At 43.7% G+C, this 27,511-nt stretch overlaps 1 protein-coding gene across 1 annotated transcript in view; it reads right to left on the reverse strand.

Annotated features, from left to right (window-relative positions):
• Window positions 1-27,511, reverse strand: part of LOC147701910 (cytosolic phospholipase A2 gamma-like) — a 749,579-nt gene that overhangs the window by 316,423 nt on the left and 405,645 nt on the right. Inside the window, exon 8 of the mRNA XM_086928722.1 lies at window positions 13,350-13,490. Coding sequence (XP_086784848.1) covers window positions 13,350-13,490 — 141 coding nt within the window. The remainder of the gene's footprint in view (window positions 1-13,349; window positions 13,491-27,511) is intronic.

The following is a 27,511-nucleotide window of genomic DNA, read 5'->3' on the forward strand; positions in this document are numbered from 1 at the left end:
GCCTGTGGGATGATAGTTATATAAGTGAGTGTTGTGTGTGCTTGGCATGGACTAAGAACTGCATGTGGAATTTGAATTTTGAATTTTAACATATTTATTGAGCGCACTTATACCAGGACGGTTTCATGGCGCTAAGCGGCGGTGAACCAGTGGAGGCAGAGAGGAAGGCTAGACTGCTAGGGATCTGGAAAACAGGAAGGTCTTGAGATGTTTACGGAATTCCGGATAGGAAGTAGAAGCTCTGAGGGCAAAAGGGAGCGAGTTCCAAAAAGATGGAGCTAGAACCGCAAATCTCGTCCCCCCGGACCTCTGCTTCCTGAAGCGGGGAACTGACAAGAGGGCCTGGTGAGAGGAGCGGAGCTCTCTGGCCGGAAGATAGGAAGATATAGCTTCACAAAGGAAAGCGGGGGCAGTCCCTGACCTAGCCTGATAGGTAATGCAGCCCAACTTGAAGAGAGCCCTCTCCTTCACCGGTAACCAGTGCAGAGATTGCAACAGAGGGGTGGCATGGTGAAATTTGGGAAGACCATAAATCAGGCGGGCGGCCTGATTTTGTATCAGTTGAAGCCAGCGAATTAGATAATCTGGGGCGCCATTATAGACCACATTTCCATAATCAAGGCGCGATAGCACCATGGCCATGAGAATGAGCTTAAGGGCGGGAACAGAAAAAAAACGGGAAATCCTACGAATGGTGCGAAGGGAAAAGAAACAGGAGGACACCACTGAGTGAACCTGCGTGTGAAGAGAGAGCTGGGAATTGATAAAGATGCCCAGGGTTTTGACCTTAGGAACCGGGAGGGGAGGGGGACCAAGAGAGTGGGGCCAGAAGGAAGGGGACCAAGGACTGCAACCACTCCCGGTCAAAACCAGTTCGGTTTTGTCGGGATTCAGTTTGAGGTGGTTGAAGTTCATCCAATCTTGGATGAAGAGCCTCACCCTCTGGAAATTCTGGGCAGAAGTGGGGGAGTGGGAAAGGTTAAAGATAAGTTGGAGGTCGTCAGCGTAGTTGAACACCGAGACGTCCATCTGCTGTAAAGAAAAAATGAGGGGTGAGATGTATAAATTAAATAACAAGGGGGACAAAGAGGAGCCCTGGGGAACGCCGCAAGTCACTCTGCGAGGAGGGGCAGCAAAGTCTGCCAGTTGGACGGCCTGCTCCCTGTCCGTTAAAAAGGACTGGAGCCAGGCATGGGCCGTGCCCCCAATGCCCGCCGCCTCGACACGGGTCAACAGAATGTCATGGTCCACCGTGTCGAACGCGGCGGACAGGTCTAAGAGGACCAGGGCCTGGGGTAGGCAGATGTCAATGCCCTCCCTCAATTTGTCCATCACCGAAACTACCACCTTCTCGGTAGAGTGCAGCGGGCGAAAACCTGCCTGACTAGAGGAAAGGCGGCCAGTGGACTCCACAAAGGAGCTCAGAGTCCCGGTAACATGAGCCTCTGAGACCTTCGCCAGGTAAGAGAGAAGGGAAATGGGAAGGTAGTTAGCCGGCAGAGTTGGATCGGCACCTGCCTTTTTTAGGATCGGAATAATGACTGCTGATTTGTGGGCATTAGGGACGATGCCAGTTTTAAGGGAGTGATTGATTAATGTGAGTGGAGGGGAGTAACAGCTAGAAAAGATCTCTTTCAGGGCAAATGCCGGGCCGATGTCCTGGGGTGAACCTGATTTTACCCGGGCCAGTAAGGGAAGGAGGGTTTCTCGTGTCAAAGGGGGAAGCTGAGTGAGGAGGGGAACAGCGGGGGGCAGGTGAACAGTGATCGGTGTCGGGAGAGCGGGAGGGATGTTGGCCTTGATGAGAGCTACCTTATCAATAAAGAAGGAGTTAAGGGAGTTACAGAGTGATTGAGACAGGGGAATTTTAGAAATCACCATGTCAGAGGCAGCGAGCTCGTGTACATGTGGAGCATTCGCAACATCATACTTACCAATAACTGTGGGTCCTACTGTATGGACGATCACATTGCATCAATATTCAGAGAGGTGTCAGCCGACACCTTCCGATTTAAATCTGGGGATAGAATAATTGTCTATTCACGTCATCCTATGTCACCCATGTACAGCCCCTTGTCACTTATCACCACAAGTCACTAAATGTACACTATTGTCAGTCTGCACCACATGTGTTTTTTGTCACAGACAGCCATTTTATTGATCTCACACTTTTACTAATACTTAGTTAAAACATTTGTTAAGCATAAAAAGTTGTTTTTCTTGTGTGTTGCTTGGACATTTAAAATAGATTTTCCTTTAAGGTATAGTATACCTAGTACAAGTTATTATTTCTACCCAACAGAAGCACTGTTCTCTTTAGGCCAGTATGCGCAATAGTAGGGAAAACGTTGAACAACAAAGGGGTAAAATTACTATTCACACTACAATCTATGCCATAGTAGTTAAAGCACAGAACACTGGAGGGCTGAACTTTACTATTCCTTCTCCATTCTGTGCAGAAGTAGAGACTGCGTTGGATATAGTAGGGGTAAGAGTTACTATTTCAACTCCAGTTTGTGCAACAGTAGGGAAAGCGTTAGACACCAGAGGGGTAAAATTTACTGTTACCACTGCAGTCTCTGCAACAGTAGGGAAAGCATTGGATACCAACGGGGTAAAATGTAACTATTCCCACTCCAATCTGTGCAACAGTAGGGAAACCATTGGACTATGAAGGGGTAACATTTGCTATTTGTTGGAATTGGCCCTTTTTGCAGGTTCAGCCCGAAACTTTTTGCATTTTCCTAGCCTGTTTCTGTAACCTGGTGTTGGGGATTTTAGGCCACTGTGGTCCAATGTAAAGTACGTGCGCTCTCTGTGTATGTGGGGTGAGAGTGGCCTGCCCTCCCATAGGAATGCATGGGGAATATGTGTGTCCATGGTAGTTCCTGATGTGTGGGGAGTGCAGGAGCGAGTTTGGTACGTTCAAACTCGTGAGATTAAATGCTGCGCAATGACACGCGCAGATTTAATGTGTCTAGTGTAGAAGTGCCACTTTTGGTAGTTTGGTTTGCCCTGTTCCCATCATGCACTGGGACAGGAACAGACTAATTTGCATATAGCCAGAATCTGAACTGGGATGGTGCAGTGAGCTAAAAAACGGTGTTGGATCTAGCCCTGATCTCTTGACTGGGTGAGAGTATTCTGCTTAATTCAGAAACTCTGTCCATCACCACCCCTTGTTGTTAAATATTTTGTCCACCCTAAGCGTGGAAGGGTATACTCAGATGTGAGTCCCTTGCTCATTGCACTATCAGGATTCAAGCAAGCCGGGCCAACGACGGCTGAAATGCCAGAAACCGGTCCCCGGAAGCTTGTTTCCTTCCCAGTGTAAGAATTGGCTTGGTAGTTTGGTTTGCCCTGTTCCCATCATGCACTGGGACAGGAACAGACTAATTTGCATATAGCCAGGTTCTGAACTGGGATGGTGCAGTGAGCTAAAAAAACGGTGTTGGATCTAGCCCTGATCTCTTGACTGGGTGAGAGTATTCTGCTTAATTCAGAAACTCTGTCCATCACCACCCCTTGTTGTTAAATATTTTGTCCACCCTAAGCGTGGAAGGGTATACTCAGATGTGAGTCCCTTGCTCATTGCACCATCAGGATTCAAGCAAGCCGGGCCGACGACGGCTGAAATGCCAGAAACCAGTCCCCAGAAGCTTGTTTCCTTCCCAGTGTAAGAATTGGCTTGGTAGTTTGGTTTGCCCTGTTCCCATCATGCACTGGGACAGGAACAGACTAATTTGCATATAGCCAGGTTCTGAACTGGGATGGTGCAGTGAGCTAAAAAACGGTGTTGGATCTAGCCCTGATCTCTTGACTGGGTGAGAGTATTCTGCTTAATTCAGAAACTCTGTCCATCACCACCCCTTGTTGTTAAATATTTTGTCCACCCTAAGCGTGGAAGGGTATACTCAGATGTGAGTCCCTTGCTCATTGCACCATCAGGATTCAAGCAAGCCGGGCTGACGACGGCTGAAATGCCAGAAACCGGTCCCTGGAAGCTTGTTTCCTTCCCAGTGTAAGAATTGGCTTGGTAGTTTGGTTTGCCCTGTTCCCATCATGCACTGGGACAGGAACAGACTAATTTGCATATAGCCAGGTTCTGAACTGGGATGGTGCAGTGAGCTAAAAAACGGTGTTGGATCTAGCCCTGATCTCTTGACTGGGTGAGAGTATTCTGCCTAATTCAGAAACTCTGTCCATCACCACCCCTTGTTGTTAAATATTTTGTCCACCCTAAGCGTGGAAGGGTATACTCAGATGTGAGTCCCTTGCTCATTGCACCATCAGGATTCAAGCAAGCCGGGCCGACGACGGCTGAAATGCCAGAAACCGGTCCCCGGAAGCTTGTTTCCTTCCCAGTGTAAGAATTGGCTTGGTAGTTTGGTTTGCCCTGTTCCCATCATGCACTGGGACAGGAACAAACTAATATGCATATAGCCAGGTTCTGAACTGGGATGGTGCAGTGAGCTAAAAAAACGGTGTTGGATCTAGCCCTGATCTTTTGACTGGGTGAGAGTATTCTGCTTAATTCAGAAACTCTGTCCATCACCACCCCTTGTTGTTAAATATTTTGTCCACCCTAAGCGTGGAAGGGTATACTCAGATGTGAGTCCCTTGCTCATTGCACCATCAGGATTCAAGCAAGCCGGGCCGAGGACGGCTGAAATGCCAGAAACCGGTCCCCGGAAGCTCGTTTCCTTCCCAGTGTAAGAATTGGCTTGGTAGTTTGGTTTGCCCTGTTCCCATCATGCACTGGGACAGGAACAGACTAATTTGCATATAGCCAGGTTTCGAACTGGGATGGTGCAGTGAGCTAAAAAACAGTGTTGGATCTAGCCCTGATCTCTTGACTGGGTGAGAGTATTCTGCTTAATTCAGAAACTCTGTCCATCACCACCCCTTGTTGTTAAATATTTTGTCCACCCTAAGCGTGGAAGGGTATACTCAGATGTGAGTCCCTTGCTCATTGCACCATCAGGATTCAAGCAAGCCGGGCCGACGACGGCTGAAATGCCAGAAACCGGTCCCCGGAAGCTTGTTTCCTTCCCAGTGTAAGAATTGGCTTGGTAGTTTGGTTTGCCCTGTTCCCATCATGCACTGGGACAGGAACAAACTAATTTGCATATAGCCAGGTTCTGAACTGGGATGGTGCAGTGAGCTAAAAAACGGTGTTGGATCTAGCCCTGATCTTTTGACTGGGTGAGAGTATTCTGCTTAATTCAGAAACTCTGTCCATCACCACCCCTTGTTGTTAAATATTTTGTCCACCCTAAGCGTGGAAGGGTATACTCAGATGTGAGTCCCTTGCTCATTGCACCATCAGGATTCAAGCAAGCCGGGCCGACGACGGCTGAAATGCCAGAAACCGGTCCCCGGAAGCTTGTTTCCTTCCCAGTGTAAGAATTGGCTTGGTAGTTTGGTTTGCCCTGTTCCCATCATGCACTGGGACAGGAACAGACTAATTTGCATATAGCCAGGTTCTGATCTGGGATGGTGCAGTGAGCTAAAAAACGGTGTTGGATCTAGCCCTGATCTCTTGACTGGGTGAGCGTATTCTGCCTAATTCAGAAACTCTGTCCATCACCACCCCTTGTTGTTAAATATTTTGTCTACCCTAAGCGTGGAAGGGTATACTCAGATGTGAGTCCCTTGCTCATTGCACCATCAGGATTCAAGCAAGCCGGGCCGAAGACGGCTGAAATGCCAGAAACTGGTCCCCGGAAGCTTGTTTCCTTCCCAGTGTAAGAATTGGCTTGGTAGTTTGGTTTGCCCTGTTCCCATCATGCACTGGGACAGGAACAGACTAATTTGCATATAGCCAGGTTCTGAACTGGGATGGTGCAGTGAGCTAAAAAATGGTGTTGAATCTAGCCCTGATCTCTTGACTGGGTGAGAGTATTCTGCTTAATTCAGAAACTCTGTCCATCTCCACCCCTTGTTGTTAAATATTTTGTCCACCCTAAGCGTGGAAGGGTATACTCAGATGTGAGTCCCTTGCTCATTGCACCATCAGGATTCAAGCAAGCCGGGCCGATGACGGCTGAAATGCCAGAAACTGGTCCCCGGAAGCTTGTTTCCCTCCCAGTGTAAGAATTGGCTTGGTAGTTTGGTTTGCCCTGTTCCCATCATGCACTGGGACAGGAACAGACTAATTTGCATATAGCCAGGTTCTGAACTGGGATGGTGCAGTGAGCAAAAAAACGGTGTTGGATCTAGCCCTGATCTCTTGACTGGGTGAGAGTATTCTGCTTAATTCAGAAACTCTGTCCATCACCACCCCTTGTTGTTAAATATTTTGTCCACCCTAAGCGTGGAAGGGTATACTCAGATGTGAGTCCCTTGCTCATTGCACCATCAGGATTCAAGCAAGCCGGGCCGACGACGGCTGAAATGCCAGAAACCGGTCCCCGGAAGCTTGTTTCCTTCCCAGTGTAAGAATTGGCTTGGTAGTTTGGTTTGCCCAGTTTCCATCATGCACTTGGACAGGAACAAACTAATATGCATATAGCCAGGTTCTGAACTGGGATGGTGCAGTAAGCTAAAAAACGGTGTTGGTTCTAGCCCTGATCTTTTGACTGGGTGAGAGTATTCTGCTTAATTCAGAAACTCTGTCCATCACCACCCCTTGTTGTTAAATATTTTGTCCACCCTAAGCGTGGAAGGGTATACTCAGATGTGAGTCCCTTGCTCATTGCACCATCAGGATTCAAGCAAGCTGGGCCGACGACGGCTGAAATGCCAGAAACCGGTCCCCGGAAGCTTGTTTCCTTCCCAGTGTAAGAATTGGCTTGGTAGTTTGGTTTGCCCTGTTCCCATCATGCACTGGGACAGGAACAAACTAATTTGCATATAGCCAGGTTCTGAACTGGGATGGTGCAGTGAGCTAAAAAACGGTGTTGGATCTAGCCCTGATCTTTTGACTGGGTGAGAGTATTCTGCTTAATTCAGAAACTCTGTCCATCACCACCCCTTGTTGTTAAATATTTTGTCCACCCTAAGCGTGGAAGGGTATACTCAGATGTGAGTCCCTTGCTCATTGCACCATCAGGATTCAAGCAAGCCGGGCCGACGACGGCTGAAATGCCAGAAACCGGTCCCCGGAAGCTTGTTTCCTTCCCAGTGTAAGAATTGGCTTGGTAGTTTGGTTTGCCCTGTTCCCATCATGCACTGGGACAGGAACAGACTAATTTGCATATAGCCAGGTTCTGATCTGGGATGGTGCAGTGAGCTAAAAAACGGTGTTGGATCTAGCCCTGATCTCTTGACTGGGTGAGAGTATTCTGCTTAATTCAGAAACTCGGTCCATCACCACCCCTTGTTGTTAAATATTTTGTCTACCCTAAGCGTGGAAGGGTATACTCAGATGTGAGTCCCTTGCTCATTGCACCATCAGGACCAAGCAAGCCGGGCCGACGACGGCTGAAATGCCAGAAACCGGTCCCCGGAAGCTTGTTTCCTTCCCAGTGTAAGAATTGGCTTGGTAGTTTGGTTTGCCCTGTTCCCATCATGCACTGGGACAGGAACAGACTAATTTGCATATAGCCAGGTTCTGAACTGGGATGGTGCAGTGAGCTAAAAAACGGTGTTGGATCTAGCCCTGATCTTTTGACTGGGTGAGAGTATTCTGCTTAATTCAGAAACTCTGTCCATCACCACCCCTTGTTGTTAAATATTTTGTCCACCCTAAGCGTGGAAGGGTATACTCAGATTTGAGTCCCTTGCTCATTGCACCATCAGGATTCAAGCAAGCCGGGCCGACGACGGCTGAAATGCCAGAAACCGGTCCCCGGAAGCTTGTTTCCTTCCCAGTGTAAGAATTGGCTTGGTAGTTTGGTTTGCCCTGTTCCCATCATGCACTGGGACAGGAACAAACTAATTTGCATATAGCCAGGTTCTGAACTGGGATGGTGCAGTGAGCTAAAAAACGGTGTTGGATCTAGCCCTGATCTTTTGACTGGGTGAGAGTATTCTGCTTAATTCAGAAACTCTGTCCATCACCACCCCTTGTTGTTAAATATTTTGTCCACCCTAAGCGTGGAAGGGTATACTCAGATGTGAGTCCCTTGCTCATTGCACCATCAGGATTCAAGCAAGCCGGGCCGACGATGGCTGAAATGCCAGAAACCGGTCCCCGGAAGCTTGTTTCCTTCCCAGTGTAAGAATTGGCTTGGTAGTTTGGTTTGCCCTGTTCCCATCATGCACTGGGACAGGAACAGACTAATTTGCATATAGCCAGGTTCTGATCTGGGATGGTGCAGTGAGCTAAAAAACGGTGTTGGATCTAGCCCTGATCTCTTGACTGGGTGAGAGTATTCTGCTTAATTCAGAAACTCTGTCCATCACCACCCCTTGTTGTTAAATATTTTGTCTACCCTAAGCGTGGAAGGGTATACTCAGATGTGAGTCCCTTGCTCATTGCACCATCAGGATTCAAGCAAGCCAGGCCGACGATGGTTGAAATGCCAGAAACCGGTCCCCGGAAGCTTGTTTCCTTCCCAGTGTAAGAATTGGCTTGGTAGTTTGGTTTGCCCTGTTCCCATCATGCACTGGGACAGGAACAGACTAATTTGCATATAGCCAGGTTCTGAACTGGGATGGTGCAGTGAGCTAAAAAACGGTGTTGGATCTAGCCCTGATCTCTTGACTGGGTGAGAGTATTCTGCTTAATTCAGAAACTCTGTCCATCTCCACCCCTTGTTGTTAAATATTTTGTCCACCCTAAGCGTGGAAGGGTATACTCAGATGTGAGTCCCTTGCTCATTGCACCATCAGGATTCAAGCAAGCCGGGCCGACGACGGCTGAAATGCCAGAAACTGGTCCCCGGAAGCTTGTTTCCCTCCCAGTGTAAGAATTGGCTTGGTAGTTTGGTTTGCCCTGTTCCCATCATGCACTGGGACAGGAACAGACTAATTTGCATATAGCCAGGTTCTGAACTGGGATGGTGCAGTGAGCTAAAAAACGGTGTTGGATCTAGCCCTGATCTCTTGACTGGGTGAGAGTATTCTGCTTAATTCAGAAACTCTGTCCATCACCACCCCTTGTTGTTAAACTTTTAGAAGTTGGCATGTGTGTGCAGTAAATGTGAATTGATTGTCTGGCTTGTGATTGGCTGGAGCTGGATGGTGTGCCTGGCTCCAGGAGTCAGGATGGGTCTGCCCGGTGGTAAATGGGGAGATCTGCATGTTGATGGCAGGGAGGAGTTGCACCTGGGACCTGAATAGGGATGGGCCTTCCCTCCACAGTGCTGGCTCCACCCCCGGGGTGCGTCTGTTGTCCCTGGCCTGTCCTGTGAATAGGGAGAGGGGCTGAGCCAAACAAAGTGCTTAAGAAACAGTCTGTTTCGCCCCTTGCCTGCACCTTTGGAAACAAAGGAAATGTGAATATAAAAGAGGGGCTGTGACCCCATGAAAATGTTCTTGTTCCTGACTTGAATCTCCCAGGGGCGTGCTGCTGCTGGGGCCCAGGGCCCTGCCCTGCCCCTGGATGCTGGAGGACTTCTTTGGGACCCTTTTTCTACTTTTGGAATTCTAACAGGGGGACCTGCAGCTGGTGGGGCCCAGGAGGGACCACCATGGGGGCTGCCTCCTTGCTGGAGTGCCCTGTGTGCTGGCCCCTGGGCCCTACATTGCCCCCCCTTTCATTGGACCTTTTACTTGTGGCTTTCCCTTTGTTAAGGTTTAAGGCAGCATCCCAGCGCCCTGGGAGCGCTGTGCCCGGTGTCCTCTGGATTTCCCCAGGACAAGGATCTGGAGCTGCTGCTGAAAGCGCCGCCGAAGGAGAGAGAGGGAAACCCCAGCTTAGGGATTCCCCCGAGATGACGGGGACTTTGCAGGTCCCCACCCTGCATTATGGCCAATATTTGTATATTTTACCTAGCAGGAGCGCATCCTGCTTGATTAGCTCGAGTTGGAGGGAGCCTACCCCTCATTTCGCAGTTGTAAACTTAATTAAATCTAGAGCGGGTGCCCACCCCGCATTTTAACCGCTGCGGCCAGAGCTGACAAAGGATTTCCCCCGGGCCCCGCTCAGCGCGACCCGGAAGTCTGGCAAGCCCTGGTTGGGACATGGGCAGGGCTTCCCGGATGGAAGGGAAGTCCAGCGAGAGAGGAAGCTGCCTGGAATTGAAGCGGTGGTGGTGCTGGGCTCCTGTGAGCTGGGAGAGCCCGAAAGGTATGCTGACTGCGGCGGAGAGGGCCCGAGGCACATTGCCAGTGCCTGCTCCGAGGCAGAGGGGGCCCGAGATGGGGGACCGGGTGAAAACATTGCACCGATGAGGAAGGCAGCGTGGTAAGCAGGGCTCCCATGATCAGGAGGGAGCCCTGCTGGAAGCCGAGTACCGGCACAAGGAAGAGTTCCCCTGCGCCGGAGCCCGCTAAGTGAGGGCTGGGCAGGGGGTATGGCAGTCTCATTCTCCGAGCGGCCCCAGATGGCAGAGGGCCACTCTATCCCTAGGGAACGGTCTCTTCTGGAGGAGCCCCATGTGGCCCTAACCTGGCCATAATTGTTAAAGGGCCCCAAGGCACAGGATAGTGGTGGCATTTAGAGAGGCCCTGGATGGCAGCGGGCCGCTCCAATCTTTTGCACAGTGGCTTTCAGAGCCCCCGGGGATTCACCGTGGGGGCCTGTTTTGTTTCAGGAGCCAGTGCGCTCCCTGGGGCCTAGATTTTTTACAGCCTGCGGTCTCCAATGATGGGCATGTTTATTTACAGAGCCTAGGTGGTCCCAACGTGTTGCCTGTGTATTTACAGAGCCAGGGGGCTCCCAGGGGTGCATTAGTAGTTACTGAGCCCCAGGTGGCTCCAACGTTTTGCCAGTCGATTGAGAGGGACAGAAGTGGCACAGTGATGCCAGGCCTTCCCCAGCTGCACACTACTTAGTGCCAGCTGCAGCATTTAGGCCCTGGTATTGTTCTCAGCTGCCCAGCAATTAGTGGGCAGCTGCAACGTTTAGGTTTGCGCAGATGGCGCACCCCTGACTGGCGCTGCATTGGCAGCGCGCCATGACATTCTGGGCATTTGAGCCACTTTGGAGATGGGCAGTTGCCCAGGGGGCTGATCGATGGATAGAGCTCACGGCCCTAATGTGATTGATGTGCCTGAGCAATGTGGTGCTAGGAAATGTAATGCATTTAGTATGTTTTGCGCACCCTGTGTTTTATACCTCTAGACTGCGGTTTATGATTATGAGGTTGTGTAGCATATTATTGTTTATGCTAGTGAGATTATGTTTCACTCTGTGATTTACGCCCCCTAATGTGAGTTATGCTTAGGAGGTAGGGTCTAATGTGTTTAGACTAGTGAGAGATTGCATAATGTGTTTATGCTGGTGAGGTTGGCGCAGGATGTAATTTGCACCTGATGTGACTGTGCATAATGTAGGTTATGTTACAGGTTGAGGTGGAGTACAGTGATTACCAGTAGTTACTGGTCGTATGTTTATGATCTTTTTTTACTTTTACCAATATCTGCCAAGTGGTGATTCTGACAGTGGCCCACGTGGCCCTGTTCTGTGTAAATAATCTCTTGTGAATATTGTCCATGCCAGTTGACACAGTGTATGTTATGTGTTTACTATTCTAATGTGTTATGAGAATACAAAAGCTATTTTTACATAACCTTGTGTGGAGTTCCTTTTGTCGTGTGCCTGGGATGTTGTTGCTGTGTGTGTGCTCAAATGCTTTACACATTGCCTCCAGGATAAGCCTGACTGCTTGTGCCAAACTACCAAGGGGGTGAGAAGGGTTATCTTTGGTGTGTAACTCCCTTGCCCTGACTAGAGTGGTGGTTTCTGCCTGGCTTTGGTGCAAGCCTTAGCCAACCAGAAATGCCAGTTCTAACACTATTCATACTCCAATCTGTACTACAGTAGGGAATGCATTGGACTCCGAAGTCTGTTCAACAGTAGAGAAATCATTGGACTTCGGAGGTGTAGCTCTTGCTATTCTCACTCCACTCTGTGCAACAGTAGAGAGAAGAATTCACTTCAAACAAATAACATATTTTAACATCTCTAATAATGAACCAAAAATATAAAATTTCTAATATATATGTAATGTGTCTTAATTATTAACAATAAATAACATCATTACAATGTTTAATAATTATTATCAATTTAAGCAAACATTATTAATTTAATTAAAATGGCACACTATATTCCCACAAAAATAATAGCCAACAAGTTCAATGGAATTGGAATATCAAAAGTGTATAAATGATTTAGTAATAAATAAACAATCATTAATAAATGAATTAATAATGTTCGATCTATTATTACTTAAATAAAGCCCTACTCTATTCCCCTACAAACAAAACAAAACACAACTAATATATAACATAAAAATATAATTATTTACAAATGTACAAAATTATCGATAGATTAAATATTTCAATAATTCCTTCACAACCTAAACAACCCACATCTAAAATGCCACTTAAACTATCAATACAAAATATAATAATAAATTAACAATAAATTATCAACAAATTATTTCTTAACTAACATCACACGCTGTACCTCTAAAAACCCAACAACCTTCACCTAAATTATAACTTAAAAAATACAATATTTACACAATTTATACATTTTGTAATGAATAAAAAAACAGATAATACAGTAATAATCAAGTTTATACTTCATTAACTCCCAACCCTTTAACCTTACACACCTAACAACCACACCTCAAATATATATTTAAATAAAATATTTACATAATTAATTATACAATGAATAAATCAATAATTAACTAATCATTAATTATACTTAGTTAACCTCCAACCCTTTGCCCATATAAAAACACAACAACCTACTCCTAAGATTTAACTTATAAAATATATTACACAATTTAGATAATTAAGTATCAATTAAATAGCTACTATAAATTTGAAATAAAATATGAATTCATTATAATTAATTAACTTCCTACCCTGTACCCCTACAAATCTTACAAGCGGCAACCTCACTATATATTACAATTACCAATTACATTAATTCAAAAATCAATTAAACATTACAAACTATATTTCAAAACATTATTAAAATATAGAAACAATTTATAAAATATAGAATTAAAATGTAAAATAAAATACATAAAGATAATTGAAAAACAGTATATTTTACAACTATATCATTGTAAACGATATCAGCAGAGATATATTTTACAACAATATTACCCTAAAAATTGATATTTTTGTAAACAATAATACTGCATTACGATATTTATGCATCACTGTGATAAAAAAATATATATTTTCTGTAAGTCGATATTTTTGACTCAGTATTCTGTCCGAATACCTGTGTCATTAGGACAGGGTTAGGTCAGGAGAAATATAAATATTACACTTACCTTGTAAATAGCTGAGATGTGGCTCTCGCAGTTTCTGAATTAACTTTTTATTTTCAAACATGCTTCCAAAGTGTGTTGTTTCCACATATTTTCTGTTGGCAGGATATCCACTCCAGTGAGATGTGAATTCAAAGTTAATGTCTGTTAAAAAAGATTGACAGAAAATGGTCAGTTGGATTCGAGATATACACCAGAAATATGGAATCACAAGGATTTTAGGATTGTAAATACTAAACATAGATTGTGGCATTATGTAAAAAAGGTTTTATGCAATATTTAATAAAAAACACACATAAAATTAAAATCTTCAAATTCATAAATATCGAACCTGTAATGGCAGAATACAAATGATGATTCTGAAGATTCCGAGTTGTTTTTTAATACAATTGCATATGGCATATCAATCAATCCTATTGCTTGACAAAAGCGGGAACATTTGTATAAAATTCATTTTGGGGTGATGGTTGGCAGAAAACAACCTGATTTGTTGTAACCACGAAGAAAAGGGCATATCGACTTGTAGTTAGAGTTGGGCTGCTCATCATCTTTCGATGGCGGTGTACCCACTGTCACCACTGTCGGAAAGCTTACTCCAATGGGTCGACAGATTAATCACATAGCCCTAATTAGAGCACACAATTTGTCTGTCTGTCACCACCAAGCAAAACCTAGAGGGACCAGACAGGGAAAAAACAAACATGTCACACACACCCTGGGAGAAATCTCCTAGGGTGTCTGGGACATTAGTTTGAGAGTTTATTGTTGAAAAACTAAAAAGTTTTATGTGTGTCAGGTTTCTTTCTGCCATCCATGCAAGTAAGTAATATTTTATTGTACAGTTAATAAAAACCATTACAAAAAACCAGCAGCGATAAAAAACTGTTAAAAATGGAAGATTTCTGTAGCAGCCTAAGTGATAGTTCTTGTGATGAGTTAAAAAAACAGATAAAAGAAAGATAGCTTCTCTTAGACAGTACTGAGACTTAAAGTTTAAAAGAAAGGAAGGAAAGGTTTTTGGGATGAGTGATTGTTCGTCACTGAGGCATTGCTGCAGTTCCATTAAACTTGCAGTGTCACCTGTTCTTCCGAATGCCAGAGATCACTGCTGGGCTGTGTGTAATTTTTAAATATGAAAGGTGGAAGTCCATCAGGGTGGTGGATGACAAATAGCACATTTAGGGCCTGATTGCAATGTTGGGCGGATGTTGCTGCGGTCTCGGGATCAACTGAACTCCAGTTATTGGTCCAGACACCGCCATTACAATGCAACTGCACATGGTGGGGTCACAAACTCCCATTTCAGTATGGGAGCTTGTGCTGCGGAAGTAAATTGGTGGTAGCCCCAGCTCCCATGGAGAAATGAGAAATTCTGTTAATCTCTGCACCCCATGGCAGGTACCTCGAGGTGCCTGCCATGCTGTGCAGGGATTAACAGGGGGCATCATAGGTACCCCCTCAGCCCCCAGCCGGAGCCTCTGGAGGAATGAGGGCCCTGCCACATGCCACCAAAGTTGCTTTCTGACAGGCTTTCCATGTCCAAAAGCACAACATGGAAAGCCTGTTGAAAACCGACATTGTTATCCAGACTGTGGCAATGCCGGCCTCAGTGACTACACTGGGGCCTCCAACTGGCCTTGAACCCATTGGCATCCAGCCAGAAAAACAGGCCAGTTTCAATTCCGACCACCTACATTGTTATTAGGTGGTCGGAATTGAAACCGGAGATATCGGTCGGTAAGCTTCCAACCTGAGGGCCGAGGCATTCCGACGCACATCATGATCCGCCCCAGATTTTTTTTAGAGGATTCAGGAGCTTTTAGATCCTCAAGAGATAGGGCACCCCAAACAGGAGGTAAACTATGTCTGGAGTTAAGAATGAAGTACTTCAAAGAGAATAAAAGAACCATTTGAGCAATGGAAGCAAAGATTACATCCTGAAAACTGGTTTATAGTGCATGAATACACCTATGTAAAACAGCCATCCCCATTTAAAAAGAAATTACGGGAGAGAGAGGGCCCCTGAGATAAAGATTGCCAGGCAGGCTAATCAGGGGAAAATATCACAATGAGTTTTATGAAAACTATGCTTCCTGTAAGATATTTAAATAGGCGGAATCTCTCGCCGTCATAACAGCGCTCAATGGGAGTCTAAAATGAGCCAATAATACGTCAATAACTGAAAAAACTGCTGATTTAAACAGCGATCAAGCAATGAACTGCACATGTATTAAGCATTTAAGAAAACAATATATTGTCATTTTTATTATATATTTGAAATATCAAAGACTTGAATATTGTGTGATCACATCTGTAAATATTTATTTATACAAAAAAGAAAAAATATAAGAAATATTTACAGATGTGATCACACAATATTCAAGTCTTTGATATTTCATATTTATATTAAAAATGTCAATATATTTTTGTGTTCAGTATTTTACTAACTGGATAGTTTTCATATACCTCATTGTCTCATTTTGAATGAAGACTTTTTGTGGATTCAAGATGAATTGCTCAAAGTGTTCGTAGCACTTCACACTGACGCGTGGGTGAGAGTTAAGTGGGGGAAAGTTAAGTGATGCTGGAAGGCACCAGATCTAAAGCCAAAAGAGCCTCTCTTCTCTTAGGGCTTCATTATAACTTTGAAGGTGCAGCGCTGGGTCCGCCCAGCTGCCGCACTACCAAAGCTGTGGTAGGGCTGCCTGCCAGATTAGGAGTTTCCTCATGTCTGGCAGTCTTTTTTGGGCATTCCCACTAAAAATTGGTACCGCAATGGATACGCGCCAAAAAATGGTTCCTGCACGGCATGGGCTGAGAATTCCATGCTGTGTAGGGGCTGGGGTGGGTTCATTCAAGGGGGGCACATATTGTGCCACCCTGCATGCACACCAGGGCACAGAGGCACCTTTGCTTCCTCCCCACCAAGATTTTCATGGTGGAGAAACTGCCATGTAAACCTTGGTTGAGAGAAAACACCTAATATGCTTAGCGGGGCCACCACGGTCCTGACAAGCATATTGATGCCTCCCGGTGATTCCGTGGTGGCTGCCGTATAGCAATGGCGGTCTTACCACCCTACCATAATAGGGCACTTGGGAGACATCTGTCGCCAGGCCGTGATGAGTCTGGCGGTGTGTGTTCTGCCAGACTCGTAATTAAGACCTTAATGTTTGAATTACACATGTTTTGAGTTGCTTAAAGATCTAGGGAAGCTAATCCCCTATCTATAATGGTCAATGATTATGTGCCTACATGACCTGACCCTTATTAATATGAGCCGACAATGTCTGCAGCAACACAAGAAAGGCTTCATAGTATCATTAACCTCATCAGCGCGGCGCAGATTCCGGCGCAGTGCTGAACGTTCTAATGAGCCAACGGGCTCATGACAGAACGGTTCCGTCATGAGCACAGGCCAACCGACGCTCATGACGGAACCGTTCCGTCAATAGCATCTCAGGGGTTAAGTTATAAAACCCTAGTTATCTCATTTAGGAGCAAGACACTGCTGTGCTTTTAAGGATCATTTCTGCTAACAACCTACAATATATTCTACATGCTCAAAATAATAATTCATGGTCTCACATGGCAAGATAGGTTTGGTCCATCATCAAGTATGAAACTCAGTCAGTGGAACTGATGCAGCACAGATTAATTGCTAACAGAAGACTAATTTTAATTAACTGTGTGAAGTATGGCAAGAAAAAACTTCAATTCCACAACATTTTAATTAGTGGCGTTTGATTGCAAGTCAAACTTCACACATACACATTATTATGTAATGTTGAAACAGTGTCATCTTGAATCAGTCTGTGATTTCAGTTGGATAGATGCTGGAGACTAAAGACACATGCTGTTGCTTGGTGTGCAGCTGTACTCAATCTATCTCATGCATGTTTGCATAATGCACTAGATTATGGTGACATGAACGATTTATCTACATTACATATCTATTGACTGACTGTCATACTTAAATATATGTGTAATCTACCTGATGATTGATCTAAGTGACGTACTTGTATTAATTTATCTAATCTCTTCTGCACAAAAGTCATTCCCCATATGCTGTTTCTCTTCATTTCTTGACTTATTCATATCGTCCTTTGCTGTACCGCATCCGAGATTCAACAGAGCATGGAGAGAAACATGAGGCCTTGATACAGCGTAAACACTGATATATATCCCGGATGTGACAATGAAAATATACATAAACCTCACGTGCACTTTGCAAGAGATTGAAAAGAGGTAATGTAGACACAAAGAAATTGGATTACAAGCACTGTACTTTAGAAATAGAAGTAAATGGCGTGTGCCAAACTTCCTAACAGTTCATATTCATAATGATATGAATTTATTAAAACATATAACTCATCAAAATGTATTTTGTCCACTTATAAATGCAATGAATTGGTAATGTATTAATGTATTATAAAGCATGCTTTTGATTATTGTGTTAAAACATATGACACACATGTAATACTGAAATCATATTCTTTTACTCTCATTTTAAGGCACCATTGATCGTTTGAAATATCGGTGTAATTCTGTCAAATTATGAGATAAGAATGTAAAAGTTCATACGTGCTCTTTATAAACCTGGTGACTTAAATTTCGAAAACAAGTTTCTTATCTATATGTTTACTTATAGTTGGCACATTTAGAATTTGAATTTGGTAATAGGCCACAATTAGCAATGAACATTTACATGACTCATGTGCAATATGTGACTATTTGACTAATGTATTAATTGGATTATATCACGCTTATATATTTGTAACTTGAAATCGGATTTAAAAGCTTTGGCTTTAAAATGCAAAGCTTACACCTGCTTCTCAGACTCATAGAGAAGATGACAATGCTGCTTCCCTCATGTAACACTTTTGTTTCTTTCTCTTGGACATTCTTGTGATAACTGTTATTTGTGTTTACTTAGGAAGGACATTTCTCTGGGACTACAACTTTCACATTTTTCCTATGAGAAAGTTGATGGATCAATAGGCTATTATACAATGACCTGTGTTTCATGGACAGACAGCTGGTTCCCATCCATTCTTGCATAAAACGATATACTTTACTTGATATTTTACACCTCGTGAGAGGATGATCATCATTTGAAATGTCGTCCCATAATGAGGTGATTATTGACAATATCTCTGGAATTGCGAAAATATATTGACAGCGCTTTCGGAGGAATTAGTTCTTACTCCTTAACTCTTTGGCTTGCTTCTTGTTGTCCCGTCTCTCTGCCGTTCTGAGAGAACTTACACAGACTGATTTTTGGCAACACTTCTGACACAGAGCAGGTGAGGAGAGTGATAGCGCGAGGTGGAAAAACAAAATTTTGTATACCCTTTGGGAAGGCACTTTCTCATAACAGTAACCTGAATTAATCGTGTGGTTTTGAAAACTAATCAACATAGAATAGAATGCACACCCAAATACATGCGGGAAACTAATTTGCTTATGTTGCAACTATAATCGACTAACTAAGTGATGTTGTTACATTAAAAACGAATGCAGCAGCTATAAATTAACCAAAAGCGGCATGTATGTGTTTTCTGTTTGATTATTTGTGGCAAAACATGAAGACTGGTGAGTAAATCACGCATATATGTTGCCTTATTTACTAGGTAATAACTAACAGGGATACCTTAGTAAGGGGGAGGGGGTAAACAGAAGGGTTATAATTCAACAATTATAGTTTAATTGTATTTGTTTCTCTAATAGTTCCTGTTCCGGCCTGTGAGTCCTAGAACAAAACGGATATTTCTGTGACTCCGAGATTGAAGCGTAGTACGCATGTGCTGCGAGAAAAGATCTGCAGACAAGTATGAGCTGCCTGTGTCTGTGCAGAATGGGTCAAGGACAGCGTTCCCTGAAATTCCAGCTGAGTGCCAACAAAATGGACGTTCGTATAGAAAAACGTGGGAATGAACGCAAGAATATCAAATTAAGGACACGAGTGAGACGGATATGCGAGAGGACAAAGGGACATTTTTCATAGCGCTGATCATGCAGAAATTAAACAATAAGATGATGAGGTTATGCTCATCCACCCCTTTGAGTGACCAATCAGAACTGTTAAAGACACTAATAGTTACTTTTGTAGATAGATTAGGTAGAGAAAAAAGGTATAAAAGAGTATGTCCGGACTTAAGAAAAAACTCTCTTCTACGATTTCCATCTGTGTATCCTGACATGCTGCCGGAATGCTGAATCTTTCCTGAGGCGTAAGAACTTTGAATTTTTCTGAACTTAAACTTTATTTGAATGAGTATTGAGTCTTTAGGTGAGGTTAATAGCTAGAGAGAATAGAGAGATGAACTTTGGGAACTATTATGTCCTGTGCTAATATTCGTGTCCTATAATCTCAATAATAATGTGTTAATTTTCTGAGCTTTGAATTAAATGAACTATAAATGTATGAGTTAAAATTCTTTATTTTCCTTAAATCTAGTTTGCATTGAACGAAGTAATAAATGAATAAATATCGATCACGCTAGGAGATTTACTTTAAATAAAAATTAGATAAATGAAGAATTAAGCTGGTCTTGTTCATCCTTAGCCTAATTTTTCACTAGCAGATCCATTGAAAAATAATGGTGGTATGTCTGAATAGATTGTCTTTTTGAATAAACCATGGTAAAAATATTTTAAACTTCAGATGGGCATATTATATACATTTAGTTTAATTTAGACACCTTGCTATCATCCAGCAGCTCTCCTTTGATTGACACTAATCCATGAAGTAGAAAGAAAGTGTGCACTAGTGACTCACGGTTTTATGGGTCCCACTGATGAGTAGGTAATATGGTTCAATACTTCAGGGAAAGGTGATGAGGTTCATGAAGACATTTCCGGAGTAGCACTGCATCAAGAGCATCTCCTTATGGACTATCGGGACTTGCTAAACCTGACAGCTTAGCTACTGCTCTTCTTGCCCAAGCGGTTGCTGCCCCTTGCCTCTGCTGTCTTTTGAACTTACACTAGCAGGCTTGCTAGAACCCTCATTTCCTCTTGCCATTTAACTAGATCCCATGGCCTTTGCTCAGAGAACTGTCTTCTGCCCTTGCTCGTGGCTGAAACTCTAGCTATAAACTTTCTAGCTTCCCTAAATTCCTTTCTGACAGAGTTTGCTTATAATTTGTCTTTTCAAAATGATTGTATTGATTATGAAGTATTTCTCTAAATATGTAATTGAAATTTCGTTTTATGCTACCACGATGTCAAATTCTGACAACATTTCCTAAACTCTGGTGTTTAATTGATGTGTCTGAATTTTATACAATACTTACATAAATCATAATTGACTGAGTCACTAATTTAATTATTGTTTTTCTTTCAGAGACATTGTACTTATTTTACTGATATTGATGTATAAGAGGGATAATCATAGGTTATTTTCAGTACAAGAGGTTTTGTTTTTGTTATTTAGCACCATGGTTGCAGAATTTCTGGTCTATATGATTTGGGCCCACTTAAGCTTCTTCAGGAGAATTGGATTACCTGAAGTTATTTTTATAGAACTACAGCCTTGTTCTGAGAATAGTGTACACACATTTTATCTCTAATTTATAGATTAGTTACCAATTCCTGGTCCTCATTGCTTAACCAGTAGTGAGACTCCAGAGTCCATACCCCTTAATGCGATGAGTGAGGCCCATTGGAGGGCCAATTCTGGTTGCACGATTTATAGAGCATGTGAAGACAAATCATATGTAGGCCTAGTACAGATAAAGTAAGATCTTAGCAGCAGATACTACCTTCAATGCCATTAGCATCATACATCATCAATCTCTGTAATGTGCACTTTTGATATCCGTATCAAACCACTAGAGCCCACAGAAGTGGTACACATGGATATTACTGCCTGCTGCACATTGTTTCTTTGCACAAGGCCACACATATTACCCTCAACCCTGGACTATGTCCCAGATGAGGTTCTAAACCTACAGAAGGTCATATGGGTCAGGTTTGCTTGTCTGAAAAGAACTAGTGGACTTGTAAGTTGTTGAGAAGGACAGAGGTCCCCTGCATGCCTCTGTGAAGCATGTGGCCATGCTCACAATTTATTGTAGTAAGATGTAGTTTTATGTATCCACCTCTGCACATGCAGCAAACATACCTGTGCAATTGAGATGCCTTGTGGGAGAAGGATTGAGGCCCAGAGTGTAGTTCCCTGGTAGGAGAGGCACACCATGTGCAGACTCCTTTGTAAAGGAATTCCTACTGTCAGCTCACTAGGCAGCAGAGGGCTGACAGTGGTTGCAGTAATATATTTTGAGTGTCAGGACAGACCTTCTTACATGTTGCCTGCTTGGGAGAGCTGCCTATCAGCCTCACCTTTATTTCTAAATTGGTCTGCCCCTCTACTGCAATAGGATCTTTGCCCTATTCAAGTCAGACATGACTGTTGCATGGAAGTGAATGTTGATGTTTGTAGAGTATGTGTATGGGGAAATTTGTATTTTCCACATTCTAGTGCTCCCTAAGCTAGAGAGTTGGAATAAGCGCTCCAGACAACATATATGAATTGACTGGCTCCCCCAGCACATTCCAGGGTTCCTTTGAAGAGGGTCATACTGAGAATATTAAAGGAAAGAAAGCAGATGTTTCTTTCGAAACCTGTTTTTAATATCCCATTTTTCTCTACAAGGGCTATCCCCACACTTTAACATGTAGTTAAGTCGGTCAACCTCAATTGCCTGTGTGCCCTTGTAGATAGATTTCTCTTGAACTAAGACTCCTAGATTCATCCCACAATCCTACTCACACCTTGTGACGGTTTAGTGTCAGTTTAGTGGCATATGCAAAGGCGAACTGCTGAGAACTAATCCCACAACTGCCTCACAACTGATGTCTGCAACTTTAGTATAAAGATGGAGCAGAAATGCCTAGACAGTGTGCCACAATTTTTTTTACCAGAATCTGGAGTCCCATGACAGTGCCAAAAGGGAAACTATTATGTGTTTCAGTCTATGGAGATCCATTGCCAGCTCCCCTTGCCAGGTTCAGGATCAGAATATGGAGAACGTTGACAGCCTGCCAGAAGAAGCTGCATTGGAGTCTACTTTAAAGGAAGGAGCTGATGAATTACTGTATGAAGAAGCTGTCTAGAGGAGGACAGCAAAGAAGCTAAGGAGGTCACTACCTATGACAGCTGCCATGTCCTGCGAAAGATCTGTACTGCTCAAGACGATGAGTCTCACTGCAGCATGTTCTGTCTTGTAGAAGAGGCAAAAAGCCTTTAGAGTGAAGGCTAACCAGCAGGATGCCTTTAAAACAAAGTCTAAACAACGGAATGCCTTTACAATGAAAAATCCTTTACAATTACAGTCTTTTACAGATTTTGTTTTTACAATGAATGTGCCTGTACCATTGATGCCTTTTACCACGAAAATAGTGGTAAATGTAAGTATTTTGCAGGTGAGTAGAAAGTATTTAAATATATATTAATATATATTTATATACTTTATACTAATATATATCCACCATCCTTGGTCGCTCGTGAACAAGGAGCTGTGAGCTCCGAAACCTGTAGAGGAACGTTGTTGCATCAATAAGGAATCACGCTTTGAATAGCAATTAAGCTGCGGTGTGTCTTTGTTCCAATGAACTGGGCATGTTTCTGTAGATACTTATATATGTATATATATTACCTACAGAAGGTAGATATATTTAGGAGGCAGTTTCCATAGGAAGAGCATTTTTTTATTTGCCAATAACTTTGTTGTTGACAAATCTTCATTAAGTTTTCAAAACTATGTGGGCACCCCGGGACAGTGCAGTTTGCTATGGCTTAGCAGGAGAAAGCCATGAAGGATTGAAAATGCTCTCCTTTCCATGAAGGGGAGCAGGATTGCTTTGGGACAGAGCTTTAGGACATGTTTGCAGCCCCCTCTGTCCAAAAGCATTGCCAGCTCCCGCAGGAAGTGAGAATCCGGCAGAGAACGCGGGGGCCTTGAGGTTCCCCCTGCGGTCTCCAACATGGTTGCCGTGCCCCAGGACTGGGGTCCCGAGGCAATATCGACCTGAGGAGGGAGGGCCGTGCTGGCTCTACTCCCCATTATGAAAAAAAATTATGAAGGCCAGCCCCTGGGATTGGGTTACCAGAGCCAAAATACGCCTCGGGTGGGGGGTTGTGCAGCCATCCTCCCTTTTAAAAAAACAACATAAATAAAGACCATTCCCCAGGGGTGAAATTGGACTCAGGAGGTGGGCCACATGGCTTACCTCCCATTTGAAAAACTAAAGGGCAGGCCCGAGGGGATGGGGTACCTGGAGCTAAAATTGGCCAAGGGAAGTGGCAACAGTGGGGTTGTTGGTGAATGAAATCCCTTTGAATGCTGAGGGTCTTTGGGGGCCAACAAGTCCTCTCCTTAACTCCAGTAAATCCCAAACAGCTGGATTGCTGAGAGGACTTAGAGGCCACGCACCCTTTCTCTACCAGTCTGCAAACGCGCCCCCTGGTGCACTTCTGGTTGGGGAATGAATTACACTGTCCTCCTGGGGACCTCAGGAATAAAGTGGATTATTTCCTCCAACCAGTAGTGTGTCAGGAGGTGTTTTTGCAGAGAGGTGGAGAAAGGGGATGTGGCCTCTAACTACCTCTCAGCAATCCAGCTGTGTGGGTCTCACTGGAGGAAACAGTAGGGCTAGTTGGCCCCCCAAGGACCCTCAAAAGGGAAAGGGACTTCATCCCCCTAACTAGACGTGCACAAGGTGTTGTGTTTGGAGAGTGGTGGAAAAAGGTGGTGTGGCCACCAAAAACCTCTCAGCAAACCCACTGTGTGGTACTTGCTGGAGGTGACAGGAGGGGTAGTTGACCCCCAAGGATCCTCAATAGCCAAGTGACTTCATACCCCTACTAGTTGTGCGCCACAAGACACGTTTGCAAAGTTGTGGAGAAAGGGGGAGTGGCCTTCTATGATGTCTCAGGAATCCCGCTGTGTGGGACTTAATGGAGGTAACTGGAGGGGTAGTTGGGTCCCAAGGACATCCCTGAAGGCCAGCTACCCCTCCTGTTATCTTCAGTAAGTCCCACACAGCAGGATTTGGTAAGAGGTGTTAGGAGGACATGCCCCTTTCTCTACTACTCTGCAAACATGTTTTGTGGTGCACCACTTATTGTGGGATGAAGTCCATTTTACTCCTGAGGGACCTTGGAGGCCAAGAAGCTCTTTTTGTACCTCCTGTTAGCCCTACACAACAGGATTCCTATGAGCTGGTTCACGATCAGTCCCCTTTCTTTACCACTCTGCAAATGCGATTACTAGTAAAATAACCATAGAAATTCACTGAAAAAACCAAAGGTTACTGGTAAGTTATAGCTAGAAATTATTTTTTAAACAACTTTAGAAATTCACCGATAAGTCTAAAGGTTACAGAGACATTTTAGTTAGGAAATAGAATTTAAAAAACCTTAGAAATTCACAGAAGAAAAGAAAGGTTACAGGGACATTATAGGTAGGGTCAGATTTCACTTGTACAAAACCAGTGAAATACAGTAGTTATAACTACCTGAGCTAACTATAACTTAGGCCCCTGCAATGCACTGCCTTTGACCTCACATATTACATCACTCATGACATAGTCCTTGACATCACTGATGACATCACTAATGACAGCATCACTGACTGTTAAACATATATTCTAATGTATTTTAAAACATAAAGTAGTATACTAGCTGTACTTCTAATGAGTGAACTACTTTTAATATATATCCTGCAACTGGCTGTGCAACTGTATGTATCCTTGTGCATATGGGTGAGCGAGTGGCTATATGAGTGGTTGTGCAAGGAGCTGTGTAGGTGAGTGAGATGCTGTGTGAGATGTTGTATGAGTGGCTGTATTGTTGGGTGAGTATATGACTGTTTGATTGGATCTGTGAGTGGATACATAAGTGTCTGAGTGCATGTCTCAGTGAGTGTGTAAGTGGGTGCATGAGTCGGTCTGTGACTGAGTGCATGAGTCTCTCAGTGGGTCTATGACTGGGAGTGAGAGTGTCTAAGTGATTCTGTGAAGGGGTTTGAGGTGTGTGAGTCTCTGATTGTATGAGTGACTGGATCCATAAGTCTCTGAGTGGGTAGTGAGTGAGTGAGTGAGTGAGTGAGTGAGTGAGTGAATGGGTACATGCATTTGTGTCTGAGAGGGTCTCTGATTGGGAGGGTAAGTTCCTGAGTGAGTCTGTGAGTGGATGTGAAAGTCTCTGAGTGGGTGAGTGAGTGGAGGATTATACATCTGAGTGAGACCATGAGTGGGTGTGTAAGTCTCTGAGTGTATGAGTGAGTAACTGAGTGCATAGCTCACTGATAAGATCTGTGACTGATTGTGTGAGTTACGGTATGGGTATATGAGTGTCTGACTCTATGAGTGGGTGTATGAGGGTCTCAATGGGCCTGTCAGTGGGTGTATGAGTGTTTCATTGGGTCTGAATACATATGTGTGAGTGGTTTTGTAAGTGGTGAGTGAGTTTCTGAGTGGGTCTGTACATGGGCGCAGCCAGAGATATCACTACATTGTTCGGTTTTAATTTCACAAAAACTACTGAACAGGTTAGTACCAATCTGCTGAACAACATCTATCTTTCTGCCAAATGTAATGTAATTCCGTCTAGCGGTTCGGGCTGTAGGTTCCTACGGGAATTAACATTACAAACACACCCTTAATTCAAACCTCTATTTCTCAGGCCCCACTGTACAGATCACCCCCGACCTTTCCATGACACACAGAACCTACTGTGACACTTATTTGGCAAATGTATTGCATATTAAACAAACAACGCAAAAGAAAAGTCAAATAATTATTTTCCTATGGAAACTAGGTCCTAACAATGTGGGTCAGCAACTGTTCTGTAAGGTACGCAGGGTGCGTGGCCTTGCTATATTCAAATGCCCTCACATACCTGGATATGTGTCATGCTTCATCATAGGACGTTTGCTCCTCATCGGGCCGCCACTGCAATGCCCGATGGACACCCTCAATGGGGGTTCTTTGCCAGAAATCTTCTTGTCCACAATTTGGTGAAGTGCTGGTGTGGGGGCTTAAGGAGTAGATTGGTGTTGAGGTGTGAAAGTGTGAAGTTAAAACTAGGAAAAGAGACACTTCTTGGGAAAAACGTTAATGAGCAAGTTCTCTTATCTAAATTAAAAATGTGTGGTGCTGTCTAATAGACTTTAGTTATCTTAGACAGCTATAAGTCAACATGTTTCTAGCTTCCATGTATTCATAACATTGATCTAGTAGTTATCCATCAGGACCAATAACAACCTATTCTATTTTGTGCTTGGAGTTTTAATGTATGGGTTCATTGATTCTCTCCCAATCCCACATACGTTGGTTTCGGTATAGATTTGTGATTTATTTAGCCATGACCTGTAGTTCAAAGACACATAGTACACAGAAAAAAATGCAATTCAATTTTTCCAAATTATTATTTCCAATGTTGTTTATGATTCGCAAATCGTGAAACACAGGCCTATTTTGTTACACAAAATCCATGCTTATTTGTTTGTATCAATCATATGCTTTGTGCCAAAGTATGTCGTTTGTACATATAAAAACACCACAAGCTGAACAAAACATATATAACTAGGCCCCATTGGTCCATCTCAAGGATCATGGCTTTCACAGTAGCATCCCCTCTTTGCATGACTTATTCATTGATTGGTCTGTACTTCTAAAACAGACGTTCAAACGTAATAAGTAGAGTTCTACTGTGTTGGCACCTCCTGAATGAGTGCTTTAACTGGCATTCTACTATCACGTTGAATGATCCCCAGCTGCTGCAGGGCTTTAAAAGAATGACTGAAATGTGTGCAGATCCTTCTGCAGGTGGTCAGTAAGTTGCTGACTTGCTCTGCTTTTTTCAGAAAGTCTTGAACAATGATGTTAATGCAGTGTGCCAAACACAGGACCCTGAAATAGCCACCATCGGCCATGGCCTTAACTATAATACTGCATTTGTCCATGGCAAAAAAACCAATGTTAAGCCCTCTTGGTCACAGCCATTCAAAAACCTTAGTGTTAAAGTCTTCCAAAATGTCTGCAGCAGTATGGGATTTCTCCATGGCGAACATTGCTACAGTAGAATGCTTCCAAGCGCCAATAAAAATGTCAGCAGTGTCAACACCTGCATAAGATATGTTTTATCTAAGCCCCAA

This window comes from Lissotriton vulgaris, chromosome 7 (assembly GCF_964263255.1).
Source record: "Lissotriton vulgaris chromosome 7, aLisVul1.2, whole genome shotgun sequence".
NCBI classification, from domain to species: Eukaryota; Metazoa; Chordata; class Amphibia; order Caudata; family Salamandridae; genus Lissotriton; species Lissotriton vulgaris.